The 15145-nt window shown below is 41.4% G+C and overlaps 1 protein-coding gene across 4 annotated transcripts in view; it reads right to left on the bottom strand.

Moving 5' to 3' along the window:
• The window catches only part of LOC147016010 (E3 ubiquitin-protein ligase NEDD4-like), a 136890-nt gene that overhangs the window by 44079 nt on the left and 77666 nt on the right, over positions 1-15145 (bottom strand). For all 4 annotated transcript variants that reach the window (XM_085848693.1, XM_085848694.1, XM_085848692.1 and 1 more), the window contains 3 exons: positions 12096-12191; positions 11758-11961; positions 6102-6179 (listed from right to left, as the gene is read on the bottom strand). In XM_085848693.1, the coding sequence (XP_085704819.1) occupies positions 6102-6179; positions 11758-11961; positions 12096-12191 (378 nt within the window). The remainder of the gene's footprint in view (positions 1-6101; positions 6180-11757; positions 11962-12095; positions 12192-15145) is intronic.

The raw sequence follows: 15145 nt of genomic DNA on the forward strand, positions 1-15145 counted from the left end.
AACATCCCTCCAGCGGTTCACAAGTTATCACACACAGATGGACACCCCAAAAACAATGCCTCTGGCTTTTGGCAGTGGAGGCATAATAAAAACATTTGTAAGCAGAAAAAAGAAAGACCATTATGAAAAAGAAAAGAAGAGGCAATGCATGCATGTGCTTCTACATTCACCATTAAATTTAGACCACTTATCTTGTGGCTTTGAAAGTAATATGCAAAACAACATAAAATAGAGAGTTCAGAGAACATGATACCCCACACAGTGTTACAGTATATACTTCAATTTTAATTTAAAAAAAAATACAGGACTGATCATTCAACAAACAAAACAATCGGAACTTTACCGCTATTGAAGCGGTCTTATACAGCACCCAACAGAACACGTGCAAGTACTGCAAAATTGGAGGTTCTTGGAAGTATTAAGAAGGCAATTTGTATTCCACAGTGTGCAAGTATACAAGAAAATTTAAATAAAAGGTTTAAAGAGGTGTAAAGGCAAATAAATAAATTAATTCCGGGTTTTACACAGTGTCTATTACACCGCCCTATCGAACTCGTTACATTAGTTATTCATAACTGTTGTTTGTGTCCTTTATGATTTCCTTAAAAACAGTAAGTTTGTTGTTTGGAATGATTTTCAATTTTGTTTGACTGCCAGATCGGCAGACAGAATGAAAATATTATTTATAAAAATATTACATGTATATATATATATATATATATATATATATATATATATATATATATATATATATATTATTATATATACATACATCTGCGCATGTGCGATCAGGATGAATTCAGAGACAAAGTCGTGTTAAATGGCAGGTTTATCCTCAGATTCATGTTCTGATTAGCATTCAAAATACAACATTCAATTTAAATACGTTTTTCCTCAATCATAAACTGATGATCATAGACTTATAAGACAGATGGACAGACATGAACCAATTGCTAAACATCACTTTTTGCTTCACGTGCTATTTTTTTTAATCCAGAGCGGCCAATGGCATGTCATTGCAAATCCCTACGCTTCCTACATAATGCAAAGTTAAAAGATGGCAAAAGGTCCACGAGGAATGACCCGATATCAAATTTTGAGTTAAATTTTTTTTCCCCATTTAGACCTCTATGACCATAAGTCTTCACCCCATGGGGCATGAACCGAGGGTCAAATAAATCAGGCCATTATGTCAGAAACCTATTGTCGGTGATTAAGCCACTTAATGATTTATTTTGAGATGACGCTTCATGGGTTTGGGATCAAAGCCAAATTCAGGCCTTCAAGAACGTGAAGGAACTGTTATCCTCTTCAAGGGTCCTAGCATTCTCTGACACAAACAAGGAGACAACAGTGAGTGTGGATGCTAGCAGCTATGGCATCGGAGCTGTCTCACTACAAAAGCAGTGCAATGGAGAGTCGAGACCTGTCTGTTTTGCATCATGCACGCTAAATATGCAGAAACTGGGTATGCACAGATCAAAAAAGAATGCCTTGCTTCAGTTTGGGCATGTGAAAAATTTGGTCAATACCTGTAGGGGTTGCAGACCATAAAGTTGGTCACTGACCAAAAACAAGCCTTTAGTGCCATTAATGAGCAACAAGGACCTAGATCACGTGCATTTGAGAACCAAACACCTTATGGGTATCGTGCGGTTTAATGTGGTAGCAGAACACATGCCAGGCAAGTCCGTGGTTTTTGACGATGCATTGCCCCGTAGTCCACTCCCAGCACATGCCTCAGATCGCAAGTTGTCAGAAGAGGTGGACGCATACATTCATGGAGTTGAGGCAGGTTTCCAGCTTCCAAGGGAAAGGTATATGTCATCAGAGATACGTCCAGGCTGGATCCTGTTTTGCAACATGTGGTTTATTACACTATCCAAGTTTGGCCTCGGTACATGGAAGACTGTCCGGAAATACTCGATCAGTACTGGGAAAATTGTGGGCATTTGTCTGTCTACGAAGGACTATTATTGTATGACTCTATGATCATCATATCAACTGGCATGAAGGTGGAGATGTTTCAAAAGATTCATGACCATGCATATCAGGGAGTGACGGAGTGTCGACGCCGAGCCAATGATTGTATTTTTTCTTTTTTGTATACCTTGTCGAAGCTCATATGAGAGCTAACACACAACGCACAGCAAAGGGGGCATGAGACAGGAAGGACGGGAATGGGAAGGACAAAACAGTGTGGAACAGAGACATTAGGAGATCTGTGGAAGGGAGAGGGATGAGGCGGTGAACATGGGGTATACAAGTTGGACATTACAGGGACTTTCAAGAACGAAAGCAGGGAATTTGAAGGAGGTGGGCTTGGGTGGATTAACGGGGGTAGAAAAGATTGAGGATTTGGATGGGGGGGTGACAAGAGGTGGTGGTGAACAGCTGTTTTGAAAGCCTGGAGGGAAGAATGGGATTGAATAGAGTGAGGGAGTTTATTCCAAAGGAGCGGAAAAAAATAGGAATGAAAGAGTGAAATTTGGTGGCCCGGTATGAGTGAGGACATCAAGAATGAAGACAGTAAATGTGATCATTGTATCAAGTACAGGCTTGCTCAAACGTGAGAGCCATTAATCCCTACTCCCCTTCTGTCTTGTCCATGGTCATGCATAGCGGCTGATATCTACGAGTTCGACAAGAAACACGACCTGGTCGTGATGGATTACTACTCGAGATTCAACACGCTCAAACTTACCCTCTCTCACAAGTGAAATGTTCTTTCATAAAATGAAGTCAACCTTTGCTCATTGGGGCATTATTTGCTGGAAAATATGGCTTTGAACATGTGACTGCAAGCACAAGGTATCCACAGGCAAATCCATACACCCATCCATTGGGACCATACTCTGTGCAGAGCATTTGTGCTGCCTTAGCAGTCTCCTTGGCTATTGGGCACAATCCTGGATGGGTCAAAACTCTGACACAGGATACCAGCAAGCTGTTACTCATTTTGCTGACCTCGGAAGGATGATAGGCAGAGTCAACCCCACCCGGAATCAATTCAACAGCCAAGTGGGATTTGAACTGAGGATCCGAGGATCCCAAGCTCACAAACTAACCATTAAGCCAGCACCAAGCATACAGGTAAATGGATGTGCTGAAAAGGCTGTATACATTGCCAAAATGATCCTGCAACAACCTGATCCATATCTCGGGCTGACGTCTTTCCAAAATGCTCCTACTGAGCCTACAGGTTTTTGCCCTGCACAGTTGATGTACTGCAGTTAGAGCAGAGGGTGGTGGGCTCTTGATGGAGAAGTTTGGAGTGAAGACCCGCTGGGCCAGTTACTTTGAGCGGCTGTACCATGCTGATCCACCAGCTGTTGAGTTGGATGTCAGAGGTGTTACTATTCCTATAGCTGACCCTCCAATCAACTGTGAACCACCTTCATTTGTGGAAACACGGGCTGCGGTGAACCGGTTGAAATGGGAAAAGCTCCTGGGATCTGTGGCATCCATGCTGAACTCCTCAAGGCTGGTGGAAATGCTGTACTTGTGTCACTGCATGCAGTTCTGTGCTCCGTTTAGAATAGAGGCACAATCCCAACTGACTGGAAGAGGAGCTTTTTGTTCCTCACTGGAAAGGGAAGGGTGATCGCCAGGACTGCAACAACTACCGAGGGGTGATGCTGCTCTCAGTGCCGGGCAAGATCTTTGCTTGGATAATAATTATTGATAGGGTTCACCACCATCTGCTTGAGCACCAGCATCCAGAGCAGTCAGGCTCCACACCAAAAAGGTCAATGATTGACCGTATCATTGCTCTTCAGGTCCTCACTGAATGCAGACGAGAGTTTCAGCAGGGGCTGCTTGCTTGCAGCTTATGCTGATCTCTGCAAAGCGTTCGATTCAGTGAATCGGGATGCCCTCTGGAGGATTCTCGGTCTTCTTGGGGTGCCCTCGAGGTGCTGTAATTACTGGTTTCCTGGGTCAAAACTAAGATCCAGGCTCTCAATGACAAATTGGATGCTGCTGTCTTGCCCCTACCTGTTTGTGGTGAGGATGTTGAAGTCACAGAGAGATTGGGGAATCATGGATTCAAGGATTACAAGTAAATTATTATTATGAATGATGGATCATGGGGTGTGCCACTGTCAGTACCTATGCAGGAGGAAGAAAGTCCGAGTTTTCAGGTCCTTTGTGCTTCCAGTTTTGCTCTACGGATGTGAGTCTTGGACTCTGACCAGGGATTTGAGACAGAGAGTCAACTCCTTCAGTACCAGGTCACTTTGCAGAATCCATGGCTATCGCTGGTTAGACTTTGTGTCCAACGAGCGGTTGCTGAGAGAGACCCAGATAAGATTTGTTACCTGTACAGTTCACGAGCATAAGCTGCGGCATGGTGTATGGACATGGTGATCGTTTTCCTGATGCTGATCCTGCTTGCCAGATTTTCTCAGCGAGGGAGCCTCGTGAGTGGAGGAGGCCAATGGGCCGACCAGGTGCCTCATGGTTGCAGCAGGTTGATCGGTTTCTCAAGGAGATGGGGATGGCCAGATGGAGGCCCCTGGAGTACTGGAGGAAAGTGGACACAGCGACATGCTGCTCCAGTGCATGCTCCCATACCTGACCTGACAGTTGATGCTGGGTTGGAGGTTTAAGACAACTATGCCAACCTTGTCTCAGAATCTTCTACCAAATGCAGACAAGATCAACCCTGATATCATGAAGAGCAAGGATAGGGAGGCGAAGGAAAAAACGACTACAACCGGAGACATTCTATGAACTTCAGGTCGGTGACAATGTTAGAGTAATAACTGGTCATCAATCGACCTGGGAGCAGTTGAGTACGTTACATGCATGGTATGATTTTGTTCAAACTTGGTACAAGCACAGTATATGAGGGCATACATGTGCCCCTTGCCTTATTTTGCGATATGATCAAAGATGGCCAACTGGCAGCCATTTTAGTTGTACATAAATATGGGCTAGCCCTTCAACTCCATATAAAACATAACAAGAGCGCAAGTGAGCACAATATATGCCCAAAAAAGTCTGTGACACACACACACACACACACACACACACACACACACACACACACACACACACACACACACACACACACACACACACACACACACACACACGCACGCACACACACAATTATATATTCAAACACATCACTTTATGAACAACAAGAAGGTATATACAGAATTGTTTTACTACATGGAAAATAGCATCCTGGTTGCCATGGTAACCACTTTAGATGACGAACGTATGTCACGACACACCGAACGTATGTCACGACACACCGTCTCCACAGTCTGCACCTATGTACCAAATATGAAACGTGAAAGTTGAAAACTTTGGGAGTTAGAGTGTGGACAGGAACGGACGGACGGACGGACAGACAGACGGACGGACGGACGGACGGACGACCGATATCACATAATACGCCCATATATATATATATATATATATATATATATATATATATATATATATATATATATATATATATATATATATATATATATATATATATCGGGCGCATAAAAATACTAAAGAAAAAAGGGCTATGACATTTTATGTCTTTTTTACTTGTTTATATTGAAGTACAGCAAAATTGGAGGTTTTTGGAAGTATTATGACAGGTGATTTGTGTACTACAGTCTTCAAGTATATAATTAAATGTAAATGCAATAAAGATTGCAAAAGTCATATAAATGAGTTGATTCTGGGATTTACTGCCATTTTCTGCCATGTCTATTATATCACCCGATATAACATGTTACATTAATTATTCGTGCCTGTTCTACATGCCCTTTGTGATGTCCTTAAAAACAGTACGTTTCCTGTTTGTAATGATTTTCAATTTTGTTTGACTGCCAAACATAGAGAAAAAGTGTTATCTCACTCCTCTCTGCGCATGTGCGGTCGGAACGAATTCAAAGCCAAAGTACATTAAAACCACAAATTTTTCTTCCTATTCATGTTCCAATTCATGTTCAAAATATAACATTCAATTTAAATAGGTTGTTCCTCGATCATAAACTGACAGGACAGACAGACATGAACAAATTGTTTCACCCTGCTTTTCGTTTTATGTGCGCAGGGTAACAAAGAATAGAGGTACAGATGCAACTTACTGGAAGCGGACCCAGATTATTGGGATCTAGTTCTGTTTTGAGGCGTATATGAACTGGAACCTTCAGCCTGGGATCGTCCTGGCATGCACAGACACCGACACACAAATCCATGTGTTGACAAAAATAAAACCACTTCACAAAAAACGTGTTTAAATTTAATGGACTGTAAGTGGACTTCTTAAAAACAACGAAATGTCCAAATCTCAAAATAAATCCAAATCAAAAAAATAATAATAATATTAATTGTAATAACAATTACATATATATATATATACAGATAAAGATATATTTACATATATACATTTGAGCAAGTGTATGTATGTCCATTCTATACCAATTGGTTGGACAGCTGGCTTTGATGTCACCCACAATTTTAACTTGAAAAAAAAATTATACGTCTGCCATTTTGGTAAACCTAACATCTTCTGAAGTGTCATATTCACAATTGCCATGCCCTCTCTATAAGTTTTCCATTTGTGTAAAACAACCGAAGCAACTGTTGAAAGGATCATCAAATATCGAAAAGTTGAAGCCGTTAGGCGTCGTAGGATGGGTGCTCTGCCAGTATTAAAAAAACATCTTGTTTTGATTTATTTTAAAGGAAAAAAAAGATGATGTCATTTTGTGTCTTTAGTTTCTTATCCCCCTCTAACTGCTCCATGCATCGTCACCAAACTCCGTAGATAAAATTAACAATGTCTTAGAATTCTGCCTCGGCATCAAATTTACTTGCAAATTCCTTTTATTTTATTTGGCTGAGTCAAAAGTAGACTTTTGTCAAAACAAGGGTGGAACTTCTAGCCCAACCAGCACATGACTGCAGTCATAGTCGTCTATCTATTCCTTTAGTTATTGAGTCATCACATGGCTTTCCAGTCCTATCAAATGCCATCACATTTACTTGATCAGAATATCCATGAGTAATAAATAAAAAGGCTGAGAAAACTTGCAGGAAATTTTAATATCTGATGTGGAAAGTTTGTTTTGCAAATTTCAAATGTGTATTTTTGCACATGGGGAGGGTTACTCCTGAATTTTAAAATGAATTTTTTTTTAATGAATGAATTTTTTTACTCCTGAATAGCTTAGATGTAGTAGAATTTTAAAATCATTGGACGAAGTTTTAAATCTTGCAATATATACATATCTATATATATGACCGATTTTACAGCCATTTTTCCCTGCTGTGCAGGGGTTGGCTTTTTCTTGAGGCAATGTTTTATGGCTGGATGCCCTTCCTGACGCCAACCCTGGTTGCCTGTTACGACACACAGGGATATGGTACACCTATTCTAACCGGGGCATACACCGGGACCAGTATACTTGTACTCATTTCGCCGACCTCGGAAGGATGACAGGCTGAGTCAACCCCCTGGTGTTAATTCAGTAGCAAATGGGGTTTGAACTCAGGACCCTGGGATCCCAAGCCACCACCCGAACCACTAAGCCAACACCAGGCTTACATATATCTATATATAGATATAGATATATACCATTCGAACCATTCACTGATGACTCACTCACTGACTGACTGGTATTAATATTCGGGACATTCTGGATGATGTAGAAAGCTGAAATTTTGCATGCTGATGGAAATGAAAGCCAATACACTTGTAAAAAAAAAAAATCACAGATCCTCAGAATGTGTCTAAATGAAAATATAAATAAATGAAAAAAATAATGATAATAAATGAAAAAAACCAAAATGCAGGTGAGCGATCTGAGACAATTGGGAAGCATGGTAATTTGGCGTGCTGATGGACATCAAATCCGATACACCAGGGGGGCGGAGGAGGGGGGGGTTAATCACAGAACCATTGGAAAGCATCTGAAAATGAAAATATGAAACATAGGGGCACAATACCCCTGGGCACTCACCTGGTAGCAGCTGCATTAGATAAGCAATGAACGTCCAGCGAAGCGAATGGCCAGTCTCTACGGGCAGCGAAGCTGCGATCGAGCAGGGGAATGTTGTACATGCGGGCCAGATTGGCGCACATGGAGCAAGGGCATTGTTCAGCGCTGGTCGGATGCCCGAGCGGGCATGTGGAACCCTCGGCCGGTCGCCAGGCCACGGCCCAGGGGTTTTTGCGGGATGATTCGCGCGCCAAGTTCGGTGTGGGCGATTCGTGTCATGTCGTGGGGTCGGAGCGGAATATTTTCGCTGTTTGGGATGACCTTGCCGGAAACAGTGTTGTGGTTTCCAGCCAAAGTTAGCGGGCCGTGTGAGGAGTCGGGGCCAATTGGAGCGCCCGATTCAGGTGATGACGCTTCGCTTCCGGGTGGCCCCCCGCCCCGCGCTGCGAGTACCCTAAAGGTCGGAGTGGTACCTCCGCCTTCCTCTCGCTCTCGTCTCTCTGCCTGACATTGCCACGACCCGCCACCTGCTGCCTGGACTCTGCCTCCTCGTCTTCGCCCACATGATGTTGATCCCACCCGCCGACCTGGTCCCTCCGACCACGCCATCCACGCACTCTGGACTCCGCCCCTTCTCCACTCAAGCCCCTCCTTCATGCTCACGGTCTCCACATGCGCTGCTGAAGCCAGAGAGGACGCGCCAGCTGTCGGGTACCACACCACGGAGCATTCCCCATCCCCCCCCCAAACATATTGGTGGCGCGTTCGTGCAATCAAGTACAAAGGTACTGAGAACGTAGCCTCGACTCCTCTCCCTTCTTGTTTCAATACTTTTTCTTCATCGGGTTTTCTGTGTGTGTGTGTGTGTGTGTGTGTGTGTGTGTGTGTGTGTGTGTGTGTGTGTGTGTGTGTGTGTGTGTGTGTGTGTGTGTGTGTGTTGGCACCTGTCCACTTTTGTAAGACTGCAGAAGATCGTTATTATCACTATTATTGTTAGTATTTTCATGTTAAGTCTGCTCTGTGTCCCCTTTTGTAAGTTACCTGTAAATAAATTATTATTAGGAAAGTTCCCAGCTCGTTTTTGTGGTTTCTTTCATTGATCCAGCATGGTCCGAATCCTAGCTTAGCCGGGACTTTATTCCCAACGATCCGTTCCTTTTAGCCGGTACGTCCTTGGCAGTGTCGCTCGGCTGCATCCGATTCGGTTGAGTGATCCTGTTTGGACAAGCCATACCGAGGGCGTGTTCCCCGGTAATTAAATCACGAGATTAATCAGGTAACCCGATTAACCCATAGACGGGAGGACCGTAGGTCACGCGGTTGAGTTATTGGCATCCATGGTCGGTTAAGCGACCCGCTGCGTCACGGAATTATCCATGTACGATGGCCTTCAATTCCGGGGAGTCTGGTGGGAGCCGAAATAGCTTCCCTCCTCCCCCCCAGTGGTCTTCTCACCCGACCCCCGGCCCGCAACAATATGTAATGGAGAAGAAGGTAAATACGTATGGAATTTTTTTTTTAATACCATAAACAAAATTTGGTACATCATGGGTGATCAAGGTTATGGTTAAGTTTCATCGAAATTGTGTGTGTGGTTTCAGAGAAGAAAGCAAATACATATTTTGAGGGGAAACCCCCTAGTAGAACCTCTTCAATCCCAATTTTTTTAATATCATGAACAAACCTTAGTGCATCACGGGTGATGAAGGAGGTGATCAAGTTTCATCGGAATTGTGTGTGTAGTTTCTGAGAAGAAAGCAAATACCTATTTTGGGGGGCAACCCCCCATAGACCCCCTTAGGGCCTGAATTTTTTAATGCCGTGAACAACTTTGGTACAGACATTGTGATGAACGTTCTGGTAAAGTTTCATCAAAATCGTATGTGTAGATTCTGAGAAGTTGCAAGTATTTGTGGATTGATGGACGGACGGATGACACGCCATCCCATAACCTCCCAGGAACTAAGTTCCAAGTGAGCTAATAAATGAAAAATAAATAAATGAATGAAAAAAAAAATTCAGTTGAGTGGCCCAAGAGAATGGGGAAGCACAGTTCATTATTGCTTGCAATGTGTAAGCATACCTCGTGTATATATATATATATATATATATATATATATATATATATATATATATATATATATATATATATATATATATATATATATATATATATATAATTTTCGCATTAAGTCTGCTCTGTGTCCCCTTTTGTAAGTTGCCTGTAAATAAATCATTATTTGGAATGTTCCCAGCTCGTTTGTGTGGTTTCTTTCAGAGATATATATTTTTCATATACATATACATGGATACATATATTTCATATACAGAAACATATATTTCATATACAGAAACATATATTTCATATACAGAAACATATATATATATATATATATATATATATATATATATATATATATATATATATATATATATATATACTTATATACAAGCCGGTAGGCAACGAGGGATCCGCTCGGATCGAAGCGCTGGATACGATGCTTTTCATTCTGACCGATCCACCGACGAAGATTCATTGCCAAGACGTATTGGTTCACATACAATTGTTCCTCTGCCTGGCAAGATTTTTCCTATTGCGTATTTTGCCAACTGGCACTCCTTTGAGTGGAGATGGAGGAAAGTGTAAATGACAAAAAAATGTTCTACCAACCATGTTCTATCACCATGCCAAGATGCTTTAGTTTACGTCTAACCGTTTCGCCTTGATGATATTAATTTATAAGGGTTTCGTTTCTCCACATTCAAAACTGTAGGACAAGTATTGAAAATAGTGAACGTAGGTCGAGAAAAAGTATTTTTTTCGAATTTTGCGTATTTCAGCTCCGACACCTTTGGTGATTGAATCTGGAAAAATGCTGCGGTTCAATTTTGTGATAGTTATTAAACTCTATCCATACACCGAATTTGAACATTCCACCATCGACGGTTTCTGAGGTCAAGGTCACTTAACATATTCCCTGGTTCACCACCTTTTCGAATTTGGAGGGCTGCCATCGGGAAACTGAGAAATAGAGGAACGATATGCTGTCACGATAACTAGACGGGGATGCAAGGAATAGGCAGGAGTTGGTCTGGTCGCTCTAACTATCATAGAAGCCGCACTACGTCAGTTACCGTTTGGGTTCTTAAAACGCGGTTTTTCGGCCGCTGCATAGCAACAGGTGGTTGCTTAGCAACGAAACTCAAACGCGCACACTCCCAGCCCATATGGCATCTGTTCGACAAGTTTCGTCGAAATCGGTTTGCTGGTTTGTGCTGTGGAGCCTCGCGTTGCAGACACACACACACACACACACACACACACACACACACACACACCCCAACAATAACGGATATCTGGTGAATCCCAATATACAATATATATATATATATATATATATATATATATATATACATATACACACACACATATATACATACATATACATATACACATATATACATATACATATATATACGAGGTGTGTTCAAAAAGTATCCAACCTTAATTTTTCGTGCGTAAACAAATGAAGCTAGGGAGGCGTAGTTTGGTGCACGTATGTAGGCGATCCTAATCGGTATGCGTGAATATTTTCCAGACTGCAGAAGCTGTCAGTCGCCGACAGACCGTCGATGAGTGAGGAAGTGTAAGTGAGCGCCGTCGGATTTTCGTTTTTTAAAAATTTATAATGTAATGTTTTGATATTTAGACAAGTGTGAGGGTAAAGGCAGCAAGATACACAGTACTGGTTTGTAATAGATAATTATGTACAAGTGGGTTCATCTCAAAGCTGCATACCCATGTAGTTTTCTTATTATGGTGGTCAATAAAAAACGGCTTTCCATTCACGGCAATCCGCATCTCCCACTCAGGCGGCAGGAATAAAGAACCTCTCAGCGGTGGTTTTGGAGATACGGAAGGTGAATTTCCTGGAGAATGCTTGGGACTCTGTGGATTTGAACTTGTGGCCCCACTGCCAGTGTGCATACCATTCACCTGAATCTGTTTAAAAAAGTAAACAAACAAATAAGTAAGTAAATTTTATTCTGATTTCTTCTGCCATCCTCATCCAATCATTCAGCAATAGAAATGCATATTTGCATATTTGCATGCACCAAGTGTCATGTTGCCATTACTTCCTGCAAGAGTGATGCTGACAGGGCTGGAGAGCTGAGGCTTCGTTGCCTCCGTTGCTGCCGAGACCCTCCGCGGCTGACTGCCAACAATTCTTTCTGTAAAGAGCTCCAGTTTACAAGCTGTCGTAACAACTCACTACATCCAGTACAATGACACTATTAGATTAAATAAAACAATGTAAAACTAGAAAAGAAAAGTAAACCGTCATTGGTTGATAACTGGGATCGCTGCCAGTAAGGACGTAGCTATTCTCCCCTCCCCCTCCCCCCCAGTGTTACAGGTGCTGCCTGAAACTTTAGAATGATGAACACGATGACCTACAGATGAGAATTCATCTGCTTGTACCGAAGAATTGAAAGGTAAACATCACTGCAACCATCCATGCTATTGCTCAAAACACATTGCATGCAGTAATGAACAATATGCTGATTCACAAATGCAACAAGTCCAATGGGACCCATTTGTCATATATCATTTTTAAGTAAATGTGTTACATCTCAGAATAATGCTGATCTGTGTGCTTTCCAAGAATGTGCTATATGCAGTATTTATTATGTACATTATTTTTTTACAGCACTAATAAACGTGTCAGAGATAAATGCCCCATGTTGCATATCCATCTTTTCTAATAAATGTGTGTGTGTGTGTGTGTGTGTGTGTGTGTGTGTGTGTGTGTGTGTGTGTGTGTGTGTGTGTGTGTGTGTGTGTGTGTGTGTGTGTGTGTGTGTGTGTTTCGGTTAATTTAGACACCCTTTCAGAAAATAATTAACGGCCATATTTAATTATCCTTTTTCAAGGCTCTCCTTGGTCAGCCTGCTCTCCCTTGCTGGTGTCTTAATTCGCCAATATTTTTTGGCTTGCTTAACAACGCCTTTTGGAAAAGGCCACAACATTTTCTTAAGGGTAAAGCACTCAAATGTTTTTTCCACTTTCCTCACTCATATCATCGAATGCCTGGATCTTAATACGTACAAATTGCTGGTTGCATCACTTTTGTAAGTACTATACTTTTCAAATTCGGAGCTTGGAGCGACTTCATGCATTATATGATACGATTTTCCACGATCTACTCCCACGGACTAGTTAAAATGTATAATTGAAATATAATTGCTGTTTTGAGGATCAGATCACGTGGACTAAATAACTATTGAAATCTGGAGTGAAATCTGAAAATGTTAAGAAATCGGCGATGTTTATTTGGTTTTGCGGATATGTCCCATTACCAATCGGCATGCTATCGCTTGCCAAACCAGCTGTTCCTTAACTGTTTTGTTAGAGTTCTTGCTTGAGTGCTTAAGCCATTTGGCAAGCACCCTACAGTAGATATCGGTATTACGCACATAGTTTGTGTCTCAATCCGGAGGTAAGTTGGCTCAAATCATGAAGAGGTATGTAGAAAACACACAGGGACATGGTGTAAATGGGTAGCTTTGGATTTATAGAGACTCTTCATGGGTGTGTGTGCATGTGTGTGCACGCATGTGTACGCATGTGTGTGTGTGTGTGTGTGTGTGTGTGTGTGTGTGTGTGTGTGTGTGTGTGTGTGTGTGTGTGTGTGTGTGTGTGTGCACGTGTGTGTCTCACACCCAGGCCTATGGTGTATGTTCTCATCGTGCGTGGCGCCGTAGTGGAGGTTTCACCTTTTAACCTCAGCAGCATCCTCCTTTTTCCTCGTGGCCATTTCTAAAGCAGTTGATTATTTTATATGACTCATGTATGCCTTAGAAAGGTTTTTTGGTTTCTCTTTGTGAGTTTCAAAGTCAAACACATTTGATAACACCAAATTTCTGAGCTCTTTGCCATATAAACATGTTTTTTAAATTACAAAGCCAATTTTTTTCCACCTGTCACACGACGATTGGCAGCTGTTTATAAAGAATAATGTTTATGCACATCTCCCTGAAACGTCCATAATGCAACATTGTTTTTAAAACTTGTTTATTGAAATTCCCCCAAAACAAGGGTGAAAGTGCCTCAAGGTTTTTGGGTTGTATACAGGACCTACTGTAGGCAGAAATCACACTGATAGTGTAATAACACCAGAACTTCAGCTCGTAATACTGTAATAACAAATCTAATGAGATGTGCACTTTATAACTGCGGGTAGTTATCGCCGAGTCCCAAGCTGCCCTGCCTTGATATGTGGTCCATATGACGTCCTCTTCATAAAACTGAATTCAGAATGTGGTTCAAAAAATTAAATTTCAATATAAAAACAAAATTCCAAAAAAACTACGGCTGCTAGACCATGTGACCTATGACATTAAATTAGTAAACTACATTTCAGAATCCTAATTGATCATGCGTGTGAAGTTTCACATCGATTTAGCAAGCTGTTCTGAAGAAGAATATTAAAAAAAAATTTTTTTAGTTTCAATCCAATGCAGCTGCCAAACCACGTGACCAATGGCATCATCAATTTCATTCTCTCAATCTATTTATCCACAGATTATACTCAAGAGTTTTTGTATTGATCGGCTAAGGATTTTGACATACCCAATTATGGCTGGCATACCACTTTATTTTTGACATCATCCATATCAACATTTATTCCCCATGGGAATACTTGACATGGGCCAAGTTTCAATTTTTTTTTTCCATAGAGCGGTTTCAGAGAAGGCATCCAGTTTTTCCTTTTTTTCAACATGGCTGCCACACCACGTATGATGTCACAGTTCCATATTTTAAAAAAAAATTATACATGAGTAGTCACTCCCATCTTGAATTATTTTTGTCAATGGCTCAAGCGGTTGCAGAGAAAACACATTTAAAAGCGAATAAATGTGAAAAACGACGGCAGAAGTATAATAATAACTTGCCGGGAGGTGACGGTGGTTCGCGGCCATTATTGAACAATGCCACGATAGGTACAATTGAGTTAGTAGAAGCTTTTGAGGAAGTCCTACCATAGAAACCTATCTCTTCCATCAAAATTGACCAAATCAAATCGGATTTTTTTTATATGTTGTACTTATGGACATTACGCACAGCTTCTTGGAAATGAAATTGCGAGAAAAAAAATAGAGGAAAAAATAAATAAATAAATAAA

This window comes from Eptatretus burgeri, chromosome 12 (genome assembly GCF_056783735.1).
Source record: "Eptatretus burgeri isolate ZD-2024b chromosome 12, Ebu_testis_v1, whole genome shotgun sequence".
Taxonomy (NCBI): domain Eukaryota; kingdom Metazoa; phylum Chordata; class Myxini; order Myxiniformes; family Myxinidae; genus Eptatretus; species Eptatretus burgeri.